General features: G+C 42.9%; 1 protein-coding gene across 1 annotated transcript in view; it reads right to left on the reverse strand.

Moving 5' to 3' along the window:
- Positions 1-25,467, reverse strand: part of LOC141056099 (uncharacterized) — a 146,826-nt gene that overhangs the window by 35,792 nt on the left and 85,567 nt on the right. Inside the window, 4 exon segments of the mRNA XM_073552754.1 lie at positions 3,363-3,369; positions 11,496-13,109; positions 16,369-16,489; positions 18,659-18,720. Coding sequence (XP_073408855.1) covers positions 3,363-3,369; positions 11,496-13,109; positions 16,369-16,489; positions 18,659-18,720 — 1,804 coding nt within the window.

Here is a 25,467-nt window from a genome sequence, read left to right on the forward strand (position 1 = left end):
ACCTCAGAAGGCACAGGAAGAAAATCACCAGCAGGGATTGAAGGAAGTCAGCTGTCTTAAATACACCAGTCAGAAACCCCAGATCTCCAGTCGTCATCATCATTATCAGGTAGCAAGCCTCTGTCAATCTGACCAGCTCCACTACCTCCAGTAACCACCAGAGGGAGCCCAGAAAGAGAACTCGCAATACCTCTGTCAATCTGACCAGCTCCACTACCTTCAGTAGGGATTAAAAACACATGTGAAGTGCACAAATGTAAACACGTCGGTCAGACAGTGTTCACACCACCCATTAACTAAGATATAACAAGAGAACATAGAATGGCAGATTTGCAAAAATTTGCAAAAATTCTCTGCAGCCAAAAATATGGCAGTAATCAGCAAGTGCTGAACAACAAATACAGGGTATTTAGTCGATACGTTTTTTTGCAAAAAAAGTATACCAAGCTGCCTCACCACCGTCAAGGTAACCCGTGTCGAAGCAGTCCCTATCTAATGTATTTAATACCTGAACAGTGTCTTGACATGAACAGGATTCAGACAGGCTGCTCCACAGTGTGGGCTTATGGTCTGAGACAGCTCTTTTGTACACCTCACACAGGAGAGTGGTGGGGTCTCCCAAACAATGCTAAGCAAGGAAAAAAATGGATTAAAAACACATGTGAAGTGCACAAATGTGAACACGTCGGTCAGACAGTGTTCACACCACCCATTAACTAAGATATAACGAGAACATAGAATGGCAGATTTGCAAAAATTTGCAAAAATTCTCTGCAGCCAAAAATATGGCAGTAATCAGCAAGTGCTGAACAACAAATACAGGGTATTTAGTCGATACTTTTTTTGCAAAAAAAGTATACCAAGCTGCCTCACCAATGTCAAGGTAACCCGTGTCGAAGCAGTCCCTATCTAATGTATTTAATACCTGAACATCTGAACAGTGTCTTGACATGAACAGGATTCAGACAGGCTGCTCCACAGTGTGGGCTTATGGTCTGAGACAGCTCTTTTGTACACCTCACACAGGAGAGGGGTGGGGTCTCCCAAACCATGCTAAGCAAGGAAAAAAATGGATTAAAAACACATGTGAAGCGCACAAATGTGAACACGTCGGTCAGACAGTGTTCACACCACCCATTAACTAAGATATAACAAGAGAACATAGAATGGCAGATTTGCAAAAATTTGCAAAAATTCTCTGCAGCTGATTACTGCCATATTTTTGGCCGCAGAGAATTTTTGCAAATTTTTGCAAATCTGCCATTCTATGTTCTCTTGTTATATCTTAGTTAATGGGTGGTGTGAACACTGTCTGACCAACGTGTTCACATTTGTGCGCTTCACATGTGTTTTTAATCCATTTTTTTCCTTGCTTAGCATGGTTTGGGAGACCCCACCCCTCTCCTGTGTGAGGTGTACAAAAGAGCTGTCTCAGACCATAAGCCCACACTGTGGAGCAGCCTGTCTGAATCCTGTTCATGTCAAGACACTGTTCAGATGTTCAGGTATTAAATACATTAGATAGGGACTGCTTCGACACGGGTTACCTTGACGTTGGTGAGGCAGCTTGGTATACTTTTTTTGCAAAAAAACGTACCTTCAGTAGGGAGCCCAGAAAGAGAATTCACAACAGTGATCATTTCTAATTGTTTTTTTGGTGATGGTATGATTTTTTTTATATATAATTTTTTTTAATATATTATAATAAAGGTTGTTTTATTGTTTAAGTGTAAGACTATACGGTGAGCCTACTTGAAATTATCTTACATTCTATTTCTGAATACTGTGAAGTAAAGTTATTAACTCTTGCTCTGCCTTCTGTCAGTAGTCACGGCATCCCACAACCTGCTTACACAGGCGCCGCAAGCCACAAGAGCAGGGAGCCTGGCAGGAGCCCTGTAACTGTGCTTCTGCTCAGGCCAGTGTAGGGGATTGGAATGGAACATCCCTTTAATGCCTCCTCCTCTTTAAGAGTTCTCATGTAAAGATGCTATTAATGTAGATATACTGTTGTATTTTGGTACTGCTACACAGCTGTGTATTACCGAATATCCTATTGGTATTGCCACATTATGTGTTACCATAATGTAGATACTGTAAGATATTATGCTTTATTATGGCTTTTGTATTGTATTTCTGTACAGATTAGGGTAAGATAGTGCATCCTTCGGGTTCAATAGTGGAGGGCACTTGTAGTATATACTGTAGTATTCATAGACTGGGTAAGTGTAGTTTTGCAAAGGGCCACTAGATGGGGGTATACTAATGGGCCTTGTTAAGTATAGCTGTAGGAAGTTTCTAGATGGTTTAGTGAGAGCACACACATAGTTAATTGTAGGAGAAGCTGCTATGGGTTAAGCTAGTGTAGGTTGTAGGAATTAGGCAGAAGGGAGAGCACGCCCGACAGGTCCACAAGGGCTCTAAGCCCAGAACAACATAGCACCTATGCAACGCTGTTTTAAGTGAAGAAGCACGGGCACAGTCAGACGGGTGCTGGAAAAGACTGGATAAGTTACAGTTCACGTCAGCAGAAGGAACGGAGAAGGAAACATGGTCCAAAAGTCAGGCAGGGTGCAAAATGTTCATGATGTGGCAGATTCTCAATAGGGCTGAAGCTGGCAAGTCCGGGGCGAAACAGATAAACGGGATCCCCAATGTACTGAGGTCCTACAGTAGTGAAGCTGCGATACCGCCAAGGGCGCTACTACCCCATAATGTACGTGAGGGCGAAGAAAGTCAGAAAGGGAAAGAGCAGGAGGAATGCTGTGTGAACTGTAATGTAACTGATGTGTCCGGGACCGTTGCAGAAGAAAGTAAAAGCATTAACTTTGCATCAGAACCGGTATCTGTGTCCGTTATTTCATCTACGTGCACTGGAAGTAAGTGTACAGGAGCTGGGTCGTACCCCAGTGGAATCCCTGACCGTGGACCAGCAACCAGAACAGGTACACCGGTAGATGCTGAAGATATTCCTGTGGGAGGCGGTCAAGACAACAGAGCCCCAGTGTCCTCGGCTGCGATTACCGTCCTGCCTTCCTCTTACGCCAGCATCTGGACACTGCCCCCCCAACTAGCTCATCTTTAATTATATCAACTGATAGCAGTACCCCACCTAAACCCTGCTGGCATCTGAGTGGAAGCAGAGGTCTGTGCCCATTATTGATCCAGCAATGGGTCATCCATCTGCTTCATCCAGATCCAGTCTCGCTCTCATCTCATCGGACCATAAAACCTGTGAAGAAACCTGTCTTTAGATATGTCTTTGCCCAGTCTTGATGTTTCCACATCTGTGCCTTCCTAAGTAGTGGTCGGGTTCAGCCTCCTCTCCTCGGCCGCATCTCTGAGCACTTAACACCTTGTACTTCTGGCCTCATGGGAGGTTGCACTTCTGGATTATGACAGCACTGGAGGATAATGGCATCCTGGTCACTTCAAGTTTGATTCTTCTCAAATCTTTGGCTGTTAAAGTGCAGATTTTTTTCTCAACATATTTTCTGTGACTCTGGTGGTCATCTGCAAAAAAACGTTTAATGATTCTGTGATTGTGCCCCAGTGTCTGAGCAATTTCAAGAGTTCTGCATCCATCTGTAAAACCATTCATAGTTTTTGACTTTTCAGAGTTAGTTAACTAAATTTTTGGGCCCATTTTGCCAGAGGAACACAAGCTGTATAATAATTCTGAACACTTTGCTGAAGGGCATTGTAACCCTGAGGTTGTGTGCCCACGATGCGATTTTTAAGCGTTTTTGCCGCAAATTTTGGCGCGAAAACGCAGCGAAAACGTTTAAAAATCGTGTACAGAACGCCCCCCATGCATTCCTATGGCATTCCGCATATGCTGTGCTAATGCTGCGCTTTTTTCCACGGCGGAAACGCATCGCGGAAAAAAATCGCAGCATGCTCATTCTTTTGTGCAGAATCGCAAAGAATTGCCGCGATTCCGCACCCATAGGAATGCATGAGAACCGCTGACTTCCCGCATATGGCTATGCCCACCATGCGGGAAGTTAAGCGTCTCATGTGCGGTTGGTACCCACGGTGTGGAGGAGAGGAGACTGTCCTCCAGGCCCTGGGTACCATACCCCTGTAAAAAAAAGAATAAAAAATAAAAAATCGGGGTATATTTACCTTCCGACGTCCCGCGCTGCCATTCCGGGCCTCAGCGTTCCCAGTAATGCCTTGCGGCAAGGTCCTGTGATGACGTAGTCTCGCGAGATCGCTATGGTAACGCGAGACTACGTCATCACAGGTCTCGCAAGGCATCGCTGGGAACGCTGAGGCCTGGAATGGCAGCGCGGGACGTCGGAAGGTAAATATACCCCGATTTTTTATTTTTTTATCATTTTTAACATTCTATCTTTTACTATTGATGCCGCATAGGCGGCCTCAATAGTAAAAAGCTGCTCACACTCGTCAAACACTATGTTTGACGAGTGTGACCAACCTGTCAATCACTTTCCAAGCGATGCTTCAAATCGCTTGGAAAGTGCTTGAGAAAATCGTGGTAAAATCGCGTGGAAAAAAACGCGCGATTTCTGGGAAGGAGTTCGGTTTTTAGTGTGCGTTTTAACATGCAACGTGGGCCCACAGCCTAAGTCGGCACCCTCCTCATTACACACATACACATCACCTGATCTGCTTCATCCAATAATCAAGCCAGTCCAGCACACCACCCAGGACCAGGAAGAGGATATTATTATCTCTATTCAGGAGCCAGCATGCTATGCACCGCTCACGTGACTACCGTATTTTTCAGACTATAAGACGCATTGGACCATAAGATGACCCTAGGTTTTAGAGGAGGAAATTAGAAAAAAAATTGAAGCAAAAAATATGGTGAATTCTATACTTAATATCCCCCATCCTGGTATGCATGGCCCCATCCTTATCCTGGTATGATTGGCCCCAATCCCTATAATGGTATGCAGGGCCCCCAGCTCTCTCCTGGTATACATGGCCCCGTGCTTATCCTGGTATAATTGGCCTCCATCCGGGTATACATGGCCCCAATCCCTATCCTGGTATGCAGGGCCCCCATCTCTGTCATGGTATGATTGGCCCCCATCATAAAATGGACTGAATATTCATTTCTCCTTAGCAGAGGGCACAGGAGTTAGCCACTGCAGCAGCTGGCTCCAGCCTCCTGTGACCCACTGCTCTGCCGCTCCCCCACCTCCCACCACAGCCAGATCAGGGACATTCGGACTATAAGACACCCCCCATTTTCCTCCACATTTTGGAGGAAAAAAGTGAATCTTATAGTCCAAAAAAATACGGTATAGTGTTAATGAACGCGCGTCGGGGCTCCCGACATCACTATGTAGGGTTCCTTCTTTACAGGTGTGCATGGTCTACTGATTACTGTTGTATTATTTACATTTACTTATTGGAGCTATTGAACTTATAGCTATGGATTATCCAGGGACCTAGTATTTTTACCTCTATGTAGTAGTGTCATAGATGTGTACTCTGTTGCACTTTTCATACAACTCAAATCTCTTGTATTTTATATCTCTATTATCACATGATAATATTCCTGAACATTAATTTCTCTACCACAGGACTCAGGACTCATATTTATCTCTACTAGGCCCATGCATTTTTGTGCATAATGATATGTCTATTGTGGGCATTACCATTGTTTATTGTATATCTGATTTTTTATGCCATTTATCAGGACTTACTAGATGTGGAGATAATCTACTTTTCACTTCATTTTGACTCATGACATTTATTGAAATCCGATTATCTACATTACTGATTTGCCCAGGGCTGTGGAGTCGGAGTCCATTTTGGTGGAGTCGGAGTCGGTGTCATGGAAATTGAGGAGTCGGAGTTTTGGCTTACCGATTTCACAGCCCTGGCAGGGCTGTAGAGTCAGAGCCCATTTTTTTGGAGTCGGAGTCGCAGTCGATGTCATGGAAATTGAGAAGTAGGAGTCGGAGTTGGTGTCGGAGGTTTGGTTTACCGACTCCACAAGCCACTGAGCAGCTAAAAATTGGTGTTCTGCAAATACTGCTTTGTGGCACTTTGGCTTTATTATACATTATTTGAATTTTGTCATGTGGTTATTACGAAGCTTCTACCTAGTAATTTCATTGTGTAGGCAACCTTGCTTTTTATGGTTCGTTTGTGTTTTTTAACAATTCTATTAATAAAAAATGCTTTTATATGGAGTGATAGTATTTGCACCATTTTTAACCCTTTTCCGATGTCAGGTGTAATAGTACGCCGATGTCGGACTCCCTCCCCTTAACGTGGGCTCCAGCGCTGAGCCGCGGGTGGAATCGTGATCCACCTGTGGCTGTTAACTAGTTAAATGCCGCTGTCAAACTGTGACAGCGGCATTTAACGCACGCTTCTGGCCATTGGGCCGAAAACCCACCCACTAGTGACCCCCCCGTCACGTCACCGGTTCATTGGCATGGCAGCCAGAGGTCTCCTGGACCTCTATGGTTGTCAGTGTCGGCTATGGTTGTCAGTGTCTGCTTGCTGTGAGCGCCACCTGGTGGTCGGCGCTCGTAGCATGTGAATAATTCTGCTATATAGAGGCAATCTATATGTGTTATTAAAAATATAAAAAATATATAAAAGTTCAAATCACCCCCCTTTCGCCCCATTCAAAATAAAACAATAAAAAAAATCAAAACATACACATATTTGTTCAGAATCGCCCGATCTATCAAAAAAAGGATTAATCTGATCGCTAAATGGCGTAGTGATGAAAAAAGTGAAAATGCCTGAATTACGTTTTTTTGGTCGCCGCGACATTGCAAGAAAAAATACAATAATGGGTGATCAAAAGATTGTATCAGCACCAAAATGGTATCACTCAAAATGTCAGCTCGGCACGTAAACACTAAGCCCTCACCAAATTTTTTTTAACAAACTTTGGAATTTTTTTCACCACTTAGATAAAAGAGAACCTAGACATGTTTGGTGTCTATGAACTCGTAATGACCTGGAGAATCATAATGGCAGGGCAGTTTTAGCATTTAGTGAACCTGGTAAAAAAGCCAAACAAAAAACAAGTGTGGGACTGCACTTTTTTTTGCAATTGCACCACACTTGGGAAAATGACAGACTCCATGGATGGAAGGAGTATGACTGTTATTGAAAAGAAGAGCAGCTATCTATATATATAAAAAGAGTGTGCATATATGTGTGTGTATCAGACACGCCCACTCCACATAGCAACCAATGACTAAGCATCTTTCATTTCACCACAGCTGTTTAAAAGAAGCTAAGCTGTGATTGGTTGCTATGAGCAACAGTTTTCCTTGCGCAAAGAAAAAGGATCGACCAGCTGGATGTAGATTAAAAACTTCTCTATTTCATGTCATTAAAAATAGGTCCAGACAGGTTAAGAAGATAACATACCGACGCGTTTCTGGCCGAAGCCTTTAGTCGTAGTTTTCCTTGTAGACAGTTGTGGTAACTGAGGCCTAATATTCTTATCATCTCTGTGGTGTTATCGTCCGTCTGTAAAGCTGGAAATAACACAGTTTATTACCGTGCCAACACAGACCACCCTCTGACACAGACTGCAGGGGGAGCCCAGTATCACACAGGAGAGGATTAGATACACAGCTCAGCAGCCAGTATCACACAGGATAAGATTAGATACACGGATCAGCAGTCAGTATCACACAGGAGAGGATTAGATACACGGCTCAGCAGTCAGTATCACACAGGAGAGGATTAGATACACGGCTCAGCAGTCAGTATCACACAGGAGAGGATTAGATACACGGCTCAGCAGACAGTATCACACAGGATAGGATTAGATACATGGCTCAGCAGTCAGTATCACATAGGATAGGATTAGATACACAGCTCAGCAGACAGTATCACACAGGATAGGATTAGATACATGGCTCAGCAGTCAGTGTCACACAGGATAGGATTAGATACACAGCTCAGCAGCCAGTATCACACAGGATAAGATTAGATACACGGATCAGCAGTCAGTATCACACAGGAGAGGATTAGATACACAGCTCAGCAGTCAGTATCACACAGGAAAGGATTAGATACACAGCTCAGCAGTCAGTATCACACAGAAGAGGATTAGATACACAGCTCAGCAGTCAGTATCACACAGGAGAGGATTAGACACACGGCTCAGCAGTCAGTATCACACAGGATAGGAATAGATACACTGCTCAGCAGTCAGTATCACACAGGATAGGATTAGATACACGGCTCAGAAGTCAGTATCACACAGGATAGCATTATATACACAGCTCAGCAGACAGTGTCACACAGGATAGGATTAGATACACAGCCCAGCAGTCAGTATCACACAGGATAAGATTAGATACATGGCTCAGCAGTTTCACACAGGATAGGATTAGATACACATCCCAGCAGTCAGTACCACACAGGATAGGATTAGATACATGGCTCAGCAGACAGTTCCACACAGGATAGGATTAGATACACGGCTCAGCAGACAGTATCACACAGGAGAGGATTAGATACACGGCTCATCAGTCAGTATCACACAGGAGAGGATTAGATACACAGCTGAGCAGATAGTATCACACAGGATAGGATTAGATACACGGCTCAGCAGACAGTATCACACAGGAGAGGATTAGATACACGGCTCATCAGTCAGTATCACAAAGGAGAGGATTAAATACACAGCTCATCAGTCAGTAACACACAGGATAGAATTAGATACACAGCTCAGCAGACAGTATCACACAGGATAGGATTAGATACACGGCTCATCAGTCAGTATCACACAGGAGAGGATTAGATACATGGCTCATCAGTCAGTAACACACAGGATAGAATTAGATACACAGCTCAGCAGGCAGTATCACACAGGAGAGGATTAGATACACGGCTCAGCAGATAGTATCACACAGGATAGGATTAGATACACAGCCCAGCAGTATCACACAGGATAGGATTAAATACACGGCTCAGCAGTCAGTATCACACAGGATAGGATTAGATGCACGGCTCAGCAGACAGTATGACACAGGATAGGATTAGATACACGGCTCAGCACAGTATCACACAGGATAGGATTAGATACATGGCTCAGCAGACAGTATCACACAGGATAGGATTAGATACACAGCTCAGCAGTCAGTATCACACAGGATAGGATTAGATACACGGCTCAGCAGACAGTATCACACAGGATAGGATTAGATACACGGCTCAGCAGACAGTATCACACAGGATAGGATTAGATACACGGCTCAGCAGACAGTATCACACAGTAGAGGATTAGATACACGGCTCAGCAGACAGTATCACACAGGATAGGATTAGATACACGGCTCAGCAGACAGTATCACACAGGAGAGGATTAGATACACGGCTCAGCAGACAGTATCACACAGGATAGGATTAGATACACGGCTCAGCAGACAGTATCACACAGGAGAGGATTAGATACACGGCTCAGCAGACAGTATCACACAGGAGAGGATTAGATACACGGCTCAGCAGACAGTATTACACAGGAAAGGATTAGATACACAGCTCAACAGACAGTATCACACAGGATAGGATTAGATTCAGAGCTCAGCAACAGGAAGTACCAAAGGAGAGGACATTTTCATTCCAAGAATTCCACTCATTCCATCTTATTTGCCTTTTGATTTTTAATGCCTCCAGTTTCCACTTAAGGCCCCGTCTCACATAGCGAGATCGTTAGCGAGATCGCTGAAACGTCACAGGTTTTGTGACGCAACAGCGACCTCGCTTCGTGTGACACATAGCTGCGACCGGCCCCCTGCTGCAATATCGCTGGTCATACGTGAATGTCCCAGACCATTTTTTGATCATTGGGGTCCCGCTGGCCAGCATGCATCGCTGTGTTTGACACCATAACAATGACGAGCGACCTCGTTGGCGACTCAGAACTCACGCTATCGAGGTCTGAGTCATCAGAATAGCTGCTGTGTGACAAGGTGTTTGCTGCGTCGTTGAGTAGATCTGCCTGTTTGACAGCTTACTAGCGACGCACCAGCGATCCTTATCAGGTCGTATCGTTGTCGGGATGGCTGGTGAGTCGCTATGTGTAACGGTGCCCTTAGACTGGCATTTGCAATGTCCATTAACAAGGCTCAGGGACAGTCCTTGAAAGTAGTAGGGATTGATTTGCAATCTCCATGCTTTTCTCATGGTCAACTTTACGTGATCTGTTGGAAGAGTTGGAACTGCCAAAAATCTATTCATCTTTGCACCGAAAGGAAAAACCAAAAATGTTGTTTATCAAAAGGCTCTTGAATGAGTTGAAAATAAAATACTATCAATAGTTGGGTAATCGTTTAGTTAATTTGTGTTGCAAATCTGTAGTGTTGAATATATGATGTGAAATGTTTTTATGTGTGTGATTGTGTGATATGTTATGTGGATATCATTTTTTGTATATTCCTATTTTTAACAATTCCAGTTATTTTCATAGTGTTTTTCTTATTACATTGTAAGTCTACAACCTAACTGTATCTGTCTCTTGATGACCCCCTGTAGTGCATTAATCCCTAAGGCCCTTTGTTCTCCTCTGGGAGGCCTGGAAACCACCCCAACTGGTTTGACTACCCCTGGACAAGGAAGGGGGTGGGGGGAAGAACAGCAGCTGGACAGTCAGTTCCGGTGTGGACAGGATCGTGTAAAAACTGCATTTCAGAGAGAAGGACCCATTTTATCCTCTGGTGCTAGAGTTTTGGAATCTCGTTTCCCTGGACATGTTATCCTGATACTGGACTGCATTCTTATTCTGGACTATCTTATCCTTTGTGTGGTGGACTGAATATGGACCTTTTCGTATTTTTGCCTGAATAAAGGTCTTGGAATTGTTCACTCTTCGCTTGCTCTGTTGATTGTGTGATACCAGAGAAGGACCCCGTGACAATGTGCAATATAATCATTATAATTTGTTATAACGAACCACAGTTGGTTACTGTGCCCGGGCAGCGCCGGGCTCTTCAGCTAGTATTACTATATTGGTCAGAGATTTTTTTTTTTTTTTAAATATCAGAAGGGTAATTTTGTACATTTTGAGATGCTTTATAATACTTATTTTGTAATAATTCTCTGCACAGATATTCTCCTAAGACAAAACCACATTATTACTTTTAAATATTCAGGTTTATTAACCCTTTGTACTGACCGACAGCACTTTAGTTGTTCAATAATAATATTAATCCTCAAAAATGCAACTTGCCTAATAATTCTGCACACAATGTATTCCATGCACATGGTTGGTATGTAGGTGTGCTATATAGATTCTTTTCACTTTTTTGAATAACAGAATTTTATTGATAATTGCATGCATTTCACAATCATCGTTTTCTAAATTGCTCATTTTTTTGTACAATACTACTTTATTTTTGTTACTGTGATTCTTTTGGGGGGGTTATCTTGTACAATTCAAGTACGACACAGAAAATAATAATATGGCTACTGCCCTATGTGAATTTTTTGATGTTCAAGAAGAATTGATTTCCGTGTAAAACATTTCCCACATTCAGAACATGAAAATGGCTTCTCCCCTGTGTGACTTCTCTGATGAGTAACAAGATGTGATTTCAGGTTAAAATTTTTCCCACATTCAGAACATGAATACGGCTTCTCCCCTGTGTGACTTCTCTCATGCGTAACAAGATATGATTTCCATGTAAAACATTTCCCACATTCAGAACATGAAAATGGCTTCTCTCCTGTGTGACTTCTCTGATGTGAAATAAGACTTTCTTTCCGTGTAAAACATTTCCCACATTCAGAACATGAAAATGGCTTCTCCCCTGTGTGACTTCTCTCATGCGTAAGAAGATGTGATTTCCATGTAAAACATTTCCCACATACAGAACACGGAAACGGCTTCTCTCTTGTGTGACTTCTCTGATGTGCCACAAGACTTTTTTTCTGTGTGAAACACTTGCCACATACAGAGCATGAAAATGGCTTCTCCACTGCTTGACTTTTCCGATGTGTAACAAGATGTGATTTCTGGTTAAGAAATTTTTCACTTTGCGAACCTGGATTAAGCCTCTCCTCTTTATGAATTTTCTCGTGTGTAGTAAGACTTGAGAGATCTGAAAAACATTTTCCACATTCTGGGCATGGATATGACATCTGACCAGTAGAAGTAGTCTGATGACTAAGTAGATCTGATTTTTGGATTAAACATTTCGCAGGTTCCAAATCTAGACATGAAAATGGATTCTCCACTGCATGACTTCCTGGATGAGTAACTAGATGTGGTCTCTGGTTAATATAATTTCCACTTTCTGAATATGAATGTGGCTTCTCCTCTTTGTGAATTGTCTCATGTGTAGTAAGACTTGAAAGATCAGAAAAACATTTTCCGCATTTTGGGCATGAATATGACATCTCACCTGTATGAGAAGTCTGATGCCTTAGAAGATCTGATTTTTGGATAAAAGATTTCCCACATTCTGAACATGAAAATGGCTTCTCCCCTGTGTGACTTCTGTGATGTATATCAAAATTTGATTTTCTTGTAAAAGATTTCCCACATTCTGGACAAGAATACGGTTTCTCGCCTGTGTGAGTTCTCTGATGTTTCAGAAGATCTGATTTTTGGATAAAACATTTCCCGCATTCTGAACATGAATATGGCTTCTCCCCTGTGTGAATTCTTTGATGTAAAACAAGTATTGATTTCCTTGTAAAACACCTTCCACATTCTGAACAGGAAAATGGTTTCACCCCTGTGTGAATTCTCTGGTGTAAAATAAAATTTGATCGATCTGTAAAACATTTGCCACATTCTGAGCATGAAAATGGCAATTTCCCTCTGTGAATTCTCTTATGTCTAACCAAATTTGATTTGTGGTTATAACATTTTCCACATTCTGAACATATAAATGACGTCTTTCCTTGTGATCTTTGATGTTCAAAGCCCCTTCTTAGAATTTCATTTTCCTTCACAGTCTGTGATAAATGAGAAGATGCCAACTGTTTTATAGGATCAGTAGACAGATTTTTACTGTGAAGAGCTGAGGCATTTTCTGGTAAAATGGCATGTTCTTCATATGCATTTGGTGTGATACCAGAATCATCTTCTTTAAAATTTGAAGATATCAGATGTTCCTCTGAGCTCCTGGTGAAGCCATCTGTTAAGAATAAATATTATTATTTTTGAATACTATAACAATATACTCTTAAGGACGCTGAAGTGCTTCAGAGTGAAGCATACTTGGCTGCAATCGTGCAGCCACATTCTGAGTCATGCTGCCCGTCGTTTGAGTAACATGAAATAAATTACAAGTTCCCTTTAAGTGCGGTTATCAAGATCACAAAATAGAGCTCTCACATTAGAGGGTATAATTCCAGCATGCCCCAGTGTTGACACTAGTCAGCATAAGCCCCCTAGAAGGTCCAGAAGAAGACTATAAGGCTGAGTTCACACGTAACGTTTTTTTCGCGTTTCCGCGGCGGTTTTAACCGCGCGATTTTGCAGCAAAAACGCGAAAAATAAGCATCCCATGCATGCCTATGGGATTCCGCAATGCTGTGCTAATGCTGCGGTTTTTACCGCGGCGGAATCGCTTCGCGGTAAAAACCGCAGCATGCTCATTAATTTGCGGAATCGCGGCGATCCCGCACCCATAGGAATGCATTGTTCCGCTTACTTCCCGCATGTGGCTGTGCACACCATGCGGAAAGTAAGCAGAACAATTGCGGATGGTACCCACGGTCCGGAGGAGAGGAGACTGTCCTCCGGGCTCTGGGTACCATATCCCTGTAAAAAATAGAATTTAAAATAAAAAATATTGTTATTCTCACCCTCCGACGTCCCGCGCAGCCTTCCCGCTTCTCTTCACGCTCTCGTTCCCAGTAGTCCTTTGCGAAAATGCCCGCGATGGCGTCTGTTCTCGTGGGATCGTGAAGTCTTGCGGTCAGTCGCGTGATGTCATCGCGAATTACCGCGAGACGTCGCGATCCCGCGAGAACTGACGTCATCGCGGGCATTTTCGCAAAGGATTACTGGGAACAGATGCGCGGGACGTCGGAGGGTGAGAATAACACCGTTTTTTTTTTTTTTACATTCTATATTTTACTACTGATGCTGCATAGGCGGCCTCAGTAGTAAAAAGTTGGTCACACTCGTCAAACACTATGTTTGACGAGTGTGACCAAGCTGTCAATCAGTTCTCCAAGCGATGCTACAGATCGCTTGGAAAACGCTAGCATTCTGCAAGCTAAATACGCTTGCAAAATGCTAGTTTTTCCGCGGGAAAATCGCAGGAATTTAAAATGCGATTTTCCCGCGGACTGGAATTCCGGAATTCTCGCGGTAATTTCCGCAAGAGTTCCGGTACGTGTGCACTTAGCCTAAAGCAATGGAGAAGGGAAGACTGATTGACATCAGGTTACACGAGAGGCAGTCACCAGCTATAGAGTGCACCAAAAAAAGTCTGCAATGCTCCTGTAGGGACAAAGTAAAAAAAAAAACCCCTGGTGGAGGAAGGTGCCAAGGAGCTTAAATGGAAAATTTAAATTTGAAAAATCGATAGAACAGGCTAATGTCATGATCCAGACCGGATTTTGGGTCTTGTCTCTCCTTACCCGGTCTGGTCATGTCAGGAGTTAACTTTCTCTGCCTCGTTCCGGTGTCGGGTATGCTATTCCTCTGTGCTGCATCCTGCGGGCAGTGTCAGTTTCCTGCCTACAGCTCGTGTAGCTGGCTCTGGTCAAACTCTGATTTGTCCTGCTGCGTTTAGCTGACTTTGCCCGTGTCTGTGCTCTCCTCTCCTACCTGTCCCGGACTCTGTGTGTCCCTTTGTGCTTGGATTCCCGGGTTCTCGACTCTGCTTTGGCTCTGACTTGATTCTGTCTCTTCCTTCTGGCACTTCTGCTACGGACCAGTACTAATGTTTTGGCGCTCCTCTGACTCTGTGTTTGGGATTCCCCCTGGTACTACGCTACTATCTGGTATCGACCTGGCTTGTCTGAGTATTCTGCTGCCACCCGGTGGTAGCCTCGCTGCAGTTCTGCTCTGAGCAGAATTTCAGCCCTCTCTCCACTTTGCTGCCATCTAGTGGATTTTGTGTTACTCTGCAATTACCTGCAGTACTGCAGCGTGACAGCTAATGTAAGAAAATTTGTAATCTATCTTGAATCAGAGAATTCAGCTTCTTTCTCCACCTACGAGACACTTTTTTCCTGCCCCATTGCCTCCTGAACTCGCTAGCCACTGTGAAAAAAGAGCTGAAAGAGCTCAACTTCGTTTCACTACAGATAGGATAGACCAGAAACACAGTAAGGTCTTAGTTTACACCTACTATACTCTATGGAGAGGGAAAGGAGAAGAGGGAAGAGGAGCACAGTGAGTAAACAATCAGTGGAAAGCTCAGGGAGTATTTGATGTCACCCCAGAGCTGAATTCACACTGATCCCTAAAATACACTGGTCACTACTGCTGTGTAATAGTCTTCCATGATGTTATTGCTTTTGTTTGTGTGATAACTGAGGAATGAAGAGCAGGAATCCCTAATGTCTGGAGAGATCACAGCAGCCAGTCCACACTCACTAGCTCCGAGTCAATTGCAAAATAATAGAAAAGTTACGTGAAAGTATAGTTCCCTTTTAATAATATCTCTATCCTTTCTTTTCCTAATTGGGATCCATTCTGTGATGCCGTCATGGATGGCAAAAAAAAGTTCTATGGTGGTGTTATCATTTGGCTAGGTCATCAATATTAGATTGGACGGGGTCAGTGACCCGGCACCCCCAATAATCAGCTGTTGCCATCTCTGGTAAGATGGCAATTGAACACTGCCGCTCCGTACACAGTTTAGTACTGTAAATCATTTCAGAACAGAACAAGATAATTCACAATACCAGTAAGTGATCATTGACCAGCGAAGAGGAGAGAGAGAGAGAGAGAGAGAGAGAGAGAGAGAGAGAGAGAGAGAGAGAGAGAGAGAGAGAGAGAGAGAGAGAGAGAGAGAATGAGAGAGAGAGAGAGAATTTTTTTGGTCCGGCACCCAGAAATTCGGATTAAATCAGTGTTTGCAGGATCCGCCAGAGAAAAAAACGTTACAAGCTCCGTTTTTAAATTTTTGAGGATGGTGACGGACAGCAACTTTTGGCGGATCCTCACAAAAAACGGATGCAACGGACAGCAATCCGCCATTAATGCAAGTCAATGGGAAAAAAACGGATCCTCAAAAAATTTGAGGATCCGTTTTTTTTCAAAACCTGGCGGATTGTGACTGATTGTAAAAAACGGAAGTGTGAAAGAGGCCTTAGAGGGAACTTGTACAGATCAATAAAGACATTACAGCATAACACAAAGCGTTTCCCAGCAAGGCTCTTTCCTTATAATCGTCTAATGTAAAAGCCCACTTAATACGACATGTGACCCACCTGAGCTGTTATCCGTGGGAATCTCCTCTTTACATTGTTCATCATCCCAGTCGTCGATCTCCTCTATCTTTATTATGGTTGGAGAATTACTAGAGTCCAGATCTTCATCCTGATTGAAAAACTGTAAAAAGATAATTTAGCAACAATACCCAAAAATGACACGAAGGCAAAGAGCAGCAGGTTGCATGTTGTAGAACCAACCTATTCCTTCCCTATTCTCCTTTCCCTCTCCAGACAACATCCAATGTCTATAGTCCCTTTGAAAGTTATTTGCATTTTAAGTCTAGGAAGCATTTTTTTTCCCAATAGTAACAGTTTGACTTCTACAGCCTCTAAGTATCAATGTACATTAGGAGTAGGTGACGCCAGAGCGGCTCCTGGAGTAGGCGACGCCAGAGCGGCTCCTGGAGTAGGCGACGCCAGAGCGGCTCCTGGAGTTGGCGACGCCAGAGCGGCTCCTGGAGTAGGCGACGCCAGAGCGGCTCCTGGAGTAGGCGACGCCAGAGCGGCTCCTGGAGTAGGCGACGCCAGAGCAGCTCCTGGAGTAGGCGACGCCAGAGCGGCTCCTGGAGTAGGCGACGCCAGAGCGGCTCCTGGAGTAGGCGACGCCAGAGCGGCTCCTGGAGTAGGCGACGCCAGAGCGGCTCCTGGAGTAGGCGACGCCAGAGCGGCTCCTGGAGTTGGCGACGCCAGAGCGGCTCCTGGAGTAGGCGACGCCAGAGCGGCTCCTGGAGTAGGCGACGCCAGAGCGGCTCCTGGAGTAGGCGACGCCAGAGCGGCTCCTGGAGTAGGCGACGCCAGAGCGGCTCCTGGAGTAGGCGACGCCAGAGCGGCCCCTGGAGTAGGCGACGCCAGAGCGGCTCCTGGAGTAGGCGACGCCAGAGCGGCTCCTGGAGTAGGCGACACACAAGCTGATTAGGGAGTAGACTTAAAAGCTGTTAGACCTAAGGAATGCTGTGGTGACCTTGTATGGACATCTTGTGTGTGGGAATCTCTCTCTCCATTGCTGAAGGACAATACCAATGCCATGTGCAAGCTCTTCAGGAAGCAGGAAGATAATAAACAATGACCGTGCAGCAATAAAAAAGAAACTACAGATCTCCATCAGCACATGAAGAGGCATTACTTGCTCAAGCGGGAAACTTGGATTACTCAGTAATCAATCTAGTGGCCAGACCGCATCCATAAGTAGTACGTGATCATTGTCAACACAAATCACCATCATCATCATCTACCGCTTGTCGTACTCAGATCCTCCTCCGCTCCATAGTTATTTATACTGGCTTATGTGTCCAAAAAGCAGTCATCTGCCTGTGTGCCAACTCAACTTCCACATGGTAAGGTTTCTGGTGGCGCAGTCGCTGGCATATCACGAGGATTCCCCTGCCTTTCGGCAACTGATAGCGTGCATTATTTCTCCAAGAAAGCCATACCTGTCTTGTACTCTCACGTTGCACTTCATCATCAAGGCACGGAGCAGCAACAAAAATAGGCAGGAAAATTACGTCTTTCATGGCCCACTGGGTCAAAGTTTTGCATCACATGGTCAGGTGCTAGTTACACCTTCACAGTTGGGCAGGTCTGGATCCAACTTCAGCCGACGCTCATTCACCTCCTCTAGATTCTCCACAATGGTGATCGTCCCATCAATAACACTTTCCACTCCCTTCACTCCTTTCACAAGAGTAAGCCGAATTGCTGCCATGGTGTCTTACTTCTGATGAGCGTACGCGGTCGATGTCACAGCAGAGGAGCTGCTCTTCTACACCGAGCAGCAGATTTCCATCTGGATGTCTCCCTGCCAACTATAACCGGGCACCGTAGTCAGCGATAACGGTGGGAACATTTCAGTCGATCAATCTAACACATTCTTCCTGCATGGAGCAGGACCTAAATTTGGTGGTGCAGAATTTTTGGAAAAGAACCATAGCAGCTTCAAAAAAGTGTTGACCACGCCGTTGGAGACTTGCAGAAACAGAATGGTTTGGCTTTGCACTACTCACTCGCGTGTGCTGGGACTGTCTCAGGCCCTACGAAAAAGCTACCAGATTTGTCAGTAGCTGGCATCGTCGAGGTCATGCTAGTAAGGATGGAAGGATGCAACTAGGGAAGAAAGAAGACAACCAACTTCCACATTTTGTCCACTGTCCTTTGGCTGTTTGGGAACCACATGGACAGTGTCACAGGCAAGCGGAACTGGAAGGATGAGGAACTAGGAGAGCTTGAGGAAGAGGAGCTGGATGTGAAGGGGGAAGAGTCGAATTTATCATGAAGCCTACTGTCCACTTACCGGATAATCCTGTAGCTGAGGAAGGTCACATCTCTCCGGTGATGTCCTCTTACAGGAGGTAGCTGAAGAAAACACAAGCATTCAATCTTTAACATGCAGTGATTTTACACTTTACACTTTTGTTTTTTCCTCCCCCACTTCCAGGAGCCATAACTTTTTTTTTATTTTTTCATCGGCATAGTTGTATAAAGGCTTGTTTTTTTGCAGGATGAGATGTCGCTTGGAATAACTTTTATTCATTTTTAAACATAATGTACTGAAAAAATGGAAAAAAATTCTGAGTGGTAAAAAAAAATGAAAAAAATATAATAAAAAGATCCTCCGTTAATTTTTTTGGTTTCCTTTTTATGACATTTTCAGGTCAGTACTATTGTGGTGATACAAAAAACATATTTTTTTAGATTTTAAAAATTAAAATAAAAAAATCAGTTTGTATAGCCATTTTTTTAAAGACCTGTAGCTTTTTTTTTTTTTTTTTTTTTTTTACATTTCTCCGTGGATGGAGCTGCGTGAGTGCTTATTTTTATCATTGGAGTCAATGCTTTATTAGTGCCTTTTTACCACTTTTTTGGTGGAGGCGCGATGTCCAAAGGAAAAAAAAAAAAAAACCATACAGCGATTCTGGTGTTTTGATTTTTTTTTTCTCCTTATGGTGTATACTATATGGATGAAATAATTTTAATTTCTTTTATTTCAATTTCTGAAAAGGAAGGATGATTTAAACATTTTTTTTTCATATTTTTAAACACTTAATTATTTTTACATTTTTTTTTAGTTCCCTCCAAAGGGACCTGCACCTGGGAGTGTTTGAACGCTTGCACCGTATTCTGCCACACTTTAGTATTGCAGTATATTGTGGAAATGAATATCTCATTTGAAGTCCAGTCCAAGACTGGGGTCACACTAGCGTTTAAAAATTCGGTCCGATATTGATCTAGAAAAGTCGGCTGTTATCTCCTAACATTCGCAATCTGATTGCAATGCGAATTTAACATGAGTTTTTACATAGAGTAATCCTGTATGTCATTTAAAGATAGTTTTCAAAGGAAAATATTCTTCAATACACACACACATATATATATATATATATATATATATATATTACACACAGTATATACATACACACAAAATTGTTGGTGCCCCTCGTTTAATAACAGAAAAATCAAAAATGGTCAAAGAAATAACTTGAATCTGACAAAAGTAATAATAAATAAAAACTCTATGAAAGTGAACAAATGAAAGTCAGACATTGCTTTTCAGCCGTGCTTCCACAGAATTAAAAAAATAAATAAATAACACTCATGAAATCGGCCTGGACAGAAATGATGGTTCCTTAATTTAATATTTTGTTGCACAACCTTTGGAGGCAATCACTGCAATCAAACGATTCCTGTAACTGTCAGTGAGACTTCTGCTCCTCTCGACAGGTATTTTGGCCACTCCTCAAGAGCAAACTGCTCCAGTTGTCTCGTGCTCGATGGCTGCCTTTTCCAGACGGCATGTTTCAGCTCTTTCCAAAGATGCTCAATAGGATTTAGATCAGGGCTCATAGAAGGTCACTTCAGAATAGTCCAATGTTTTCCTCTTAGCCATTATTGGGTGTTTTTAGCCATGTGTTTTGGGTCATTATCCTGTTGCAAGACCCATGACCTGCTACTGAGACTAAGCTTTCTGACACTGGGCAGCACATTTCTCTCTAGAATCCCTTGATAGTCTTGAGGTTTCATTGTACCCTGCACAGATTCTAGACACCCTGTGCCAGATGCAGCAAAGCCGCCCCAGAAAATAACAGAGCCTCCTCCATGTTTCACAGTAGGGACAGTGTTCTTTTCTTGATATGCTTCATTTTTCCATCAGTGAACATAGAGCTGATGTGCCTTGCCAAAAAGTTCCATTTTTGTCTCATCTGTCCATAGCACATTCTCACAGAAGCTTTGTGGCTTGTCAACATGTAGTTTGACAAATTCAAGTCTGGCTTTTTTATTATATTTTTTTCAACAATGGTGTCCTCCTTGGTCGTCTCCTATGAAGTCCACTTTGGCTCATACTATGACGGATGGTGCGATCTGGCACTGATGTTCCTTAAGCTTGAAGTTCACCTTTAATCTGCTTAGAAGTTTTTCTGGGCTCTTTTGTTACCATTCGTATTGTCCGTCTCTTTGATTTGTCATCAGTTTTCCTCCTGCAGCCACATCCAGGGAGGTTGGCTACAGTCCCATGGAGCTTACATTTCTAATGTGCAGCTGTAGTCACAGGAACATCGAGCTGCTTGGAGAAGGTCTTATAACTTTTACCTTTAACATGTTTGTCTATAATTTTCTTTCTAATCTCCTGAGACAACTCTTTCCTTCGCTTCCTCTGGTCCATGTTGACTGTGATACTCACTGTGCTGTCTGGTGACATGGTGTGTATCTGTAGCCTCTATACAGGCCACTCACTGACTCCAAGATTGTAGACACCTGTGATGCTAATTAGTGAACACACCGCGATTTAACATGTCCCTCTTGTCACATTATTTTCAGGGGTACCATTATTTCTGTCCAGGCCTATTTCATGGGTTATATTTTTAAAAATTCTGCGGAAGCATAGTTGAAAAGCGATGTCTGACTTTCATTTTCTCATTTTCATAACCATTGTGGGTTTTTCTGTCAGTACGCGAGGGGTACCAACAATTTTGACCACGTGTGTGTGTGTGTGTGTGTATATATATATATACATACACACACACACACATAAATAGATAGATGGAAAGATAAATAAATCAATTTTCCGTGTGTAACTTACTGTACATGTATTTTAATAATGAATACATTTCTGAAAAAAATGGCATGGGATCCCCAAAATTTTATTAACCAGCAGAGAGAAAGCGGACAGCTAGGGGCACATGTTTATAGCCTGGGACGGGGTAGTAAACATGAAGCTTCCCAGGTTATTAATATCAGCTCACAGCTGTATATTTAGCCTTTACCGGTTATTAAATTGGAGGACAAATAATTGATAGCCAGCAAAGGCTAGACAGACAGCTGTGGACTGATATTAATAGACTAGGAAGGGACCATGGATATTGGCCCCCTCCCAGTCTAAAAACATCAGCTCTCAGCCACCCCAGAAAAGGTGCATCCATAAGATGTGCCAAACTGTCACTTTGCCTCACTCTTCCCATTTGCACTGGTTCGTTGGTAAGTGGGCAATAGAATTGGGGTTGATGTTACCTTTGTATTGGCAGCTGATATCAAGCCCAGGGAGTAGTAATGGAGAGGCATCTTTAAGATGCCCCAATCACTAACCTCAGTCATATTGTAAATAATAAATATTGTAAATAAAAAGCACCCAGAATAAATTCCTTTAATTGAAATAAAGACACTGACACCTTTTTTCATTCAAAATAAAGAAGCAAAGTTATACTCACTTTTACGCCTAATCCACTGAAGCCAATGTCCCCTGTAAAAGAATTTAAATAATAAACAACCATATCCCTCACCTGTCTGGCATGAAGATAATCTTCTAATGCCCATGTCCCCTGTAAAAGAGTAAAAAAAAATAAAAAAACATATTCCTCAACAAGAGGAATATCCACTTGTCCCTTGATGAGTCTAACTCTGCTGCATCTAGTTGCCAGACTGAACACTGGCATGTTGCGAAAGTTCAGCCTGCCTGAGCTGCCTGATACTGAGCTGTGCGTCAAAGCGCAACATCAGTGTCTCGCAGTGACATAAGTGAGCGGAGTTCTTTGTCGATGAACTCCATTCACCTCACTGATGCCACCGTTAGGGCGTGAGAAAGTGGTGACATAATTAAGGTGAACGGAGTTAATTGGCTATGAACTCTGCTCAGCTTTTTCACGACATTGCGAGGCACTGATGCTGCACAGTGTCTCTGCTGGTGGACAGGCTTATCGCTTGCATCATGCCAGCATTCAGCCTATCAACTAGATGTAGTAGAGCTAGACTCGATAAGGGTCAAATGGATTATCTTCTCATTGGAATGGTGAGCAATATGGTTGTTTATTATTTTAATTCTTTTACAGGGGACATGGGCATCAGCAGGTCAGGCATAAAGGGGATTATAACTGCTTTTCAGTGTCTTTATTTCAATTAAAGGACTCTATTCTGGGTGTTTTTTTATTTACAATATGACTGGCGGTTAGTAATGGGGGCGTCTTATAGACGCTTCTCCATTACTAACCTCTCGGCTTGATGTTAGCTGTCAATACAAAGCTGATATAAACCCCAACCCTATTACCCCAATTGCCAATGCACGTGGAAAGAGTGGAGGCCAAACGCCAGAATTAGCGCATCTTATGGATGCTCCCTTTTTGGGACGGCTGAGAGCTGATGCTTTTAGTCTGGGAGGGGACCCTTCCGAGCCTATTAATTTCAGCTCACAGTTCTCTGCCTAGCCTTGGCTGGTTATTAACCCCTTTACCCCCAAGGGTGGTTTGCACGTTCATGACTGGGCCAATTTTTGCAATTCTGACCACTGTCCCTTTATGAGGTCATAACTCTGGAACGCTCCCATGGATCCCAGTGATTCTGACATTGTTTTCTCGCGACATATTGTACTTCATGACAGTGGTAAAATTTAATTGATATAACTTGCTTTTATTTGTGAAAGAAACGGAAATTTGGCGAAAATTTTGAAAATTTTCCAACTTTTAATTTTTATGCCCTTAAATCAGAGAGATATGGCACACAAAAACTTAATAAGTAACATTTCCCACATGTTTACTTTACATCAGCACAATTTTGGAACTACAATTTTTTTTTGTTAGGAAGTTATAAGGGTTAAAAGTTGACCAGCGATTTCTCAATTTTGCAACACCATTTTATTTTTATGGACCACATCACATTTGAAGTCACTTTGAGGGGTCTATATGATAGAAAATACCCAAAAGTGACACCATTCTAAAAACTGCACCCCTCAAGGTGCTCAAAACCACATTCAAGAAGTTTATTTACCCTTCAAGTGCTTCACAGGAATTTTTTGAATGTTTTAAAAAAATTGAACATTTAACTTTTTTTCATAAGAAAAGTAATTCAGGTCCAATTTTTTTTATTTTACCAAGGGTAACAGGAGATATTCGACTGCAAAACTTATTGTCCAATTTGTCCTGAGTACGCTGATACCTGATATGTGGGGGGGAACCACTGTTTCGGTGCATGGCAGAGCTCAGAAGGGAAGGAGCGCCGTTTGACTTTTTCAATGCAAAATTGGCTGGATTTCAGATTGGACGCCATGTCACGTTTGGAGAGCCCCTGATGTGCCTAAACAGTGGACACCCCCCACAAGTGACCCCATTTTGGAAACTAGACTCCCCAAGGAAGTTATCTAGATATGTGGTGAGAACTTTGAACCCACATGGGCTTCACAGAAGTTTATAACGTACAGCCGTACAATTAAAAAATCATATTTTTTCCACAAAAATGATCTTTTCACCCTCAATTTTTATTTTCCCAAGGGTAACAGGACCCTAAAAGTTGTTGTGCAATTTGTCCTGAGTACGCTAATACCCCATATGTGGGTGTAAACGACTATTTGGGCGCATGGCAGAGCTCGGAAGGGAAGCAGCGCCATTTGACTTTTTTGGCTGGAATTGAGATCGGACGCCATGCCGCGTTTGGAAAGCCCCTGATGTACCAAAACAGTGGAAACCCCCCACAAATGACACCATTTTGGAAACTAGACCCCCCCAGGTAACTTATGCAGATGGGTGGTGAGAACTTTGAACCCCCAAGGGCTTCACAGAAGTTTATAACGCCTGGGCGTGAAAATAAAAAAAATATATTTTTTTTCCACAAAAATGATATTTGTGCCCCCAATTTTTTATTTTCCTAAGGGTAACAGGAGAAATTGGACCCCAAAAGTTGTTTTGCAATTTGTCCTGAGTAGGCTGATACCCCATATGTGGGGGTGAAACACTGTTTGGGCGCATGGCAGAGCTTGGAAGGGAAGGAGCACCATTTGACTTTTTCAACGCAGAATTGGCTGGAATTGAGATCAGACGCCATTGTTGCATTTGGAGAGCACCTGATGTGCCCAAACAGTGGAAACCCCCAATTCTAACTCCAACCCTAACCCCAACACACCCCTAACCTCAGCCCTAACCCTAGCCCTAACCCTAACGGGAAAATGGAAATAAAAAAATATTTATTTTAATTTTATTATTTTTCCCTAACTAAGGGGGTGATAACGGGGGGTTTGATTTACTATTTATGGTGGTTTTTATGTTTGGCAGCTGTCGCACGCTAAAAGACGCTTTTTATTGTAAAAATAGTTTTTGCATCACCACATATTGAGAGCTATAATTTTTCCATATTTTGACCCACCGAGTCATGTGAGGTCTTATTTTTTGCGGGACGAGTTGACGTTTTTATTGGTACCATTTTCGGGAATGTGACATTTTTTGATCGCTTTTTATTCCGATTTTTGGGATGCAGAATGAACAAAAACCAGCGTTTCATGAATTTCTTTTGGGGGGGTGCGTTTACACCGTTCCGCGTGCGGTAAAATTGATAAGGCGGTTTTATTCTTCAGGTCAGTACGATTACAGCGATACCTCATTTAGGTCTTTTTTTATGTTTTGGCGGTTTTATGCAATGAAAACAATTTTATATAAAAAAATAATTATTTTTGCATCGCTTTATTCTGCGAGCTATAACTTTTTTATTTTTTCGCTGATGATGCTGTATGGCGGCTTGTTTTTTGCGGGACAAGATGACGTTTTCAGCGTTACCATGGTTATTTATATCCGTCTTTTTGATCGCGCGTTATTGCACTTTTTGTTCAGCGATATGATAATAAAGCATTAT

The sequence above is a fragment of the Dendrobates tinctorius genome, unplaced genomic scaffold, assembly GCF_039654945.1.
Source record: "Dendrobates tinctorius isolate UK_male_01 unplaced genomic scaffold, ASM3965494v1 ptg000196l, whole genome shotgun sequence".
Classification (NCBI taxonomy): domain Eukaryota; kingdom Metazoa; phylum Chordata; class Amphibia; order Anura; family Dendrobatidae; genus Dendrobates; species Dendrobates tinctorius.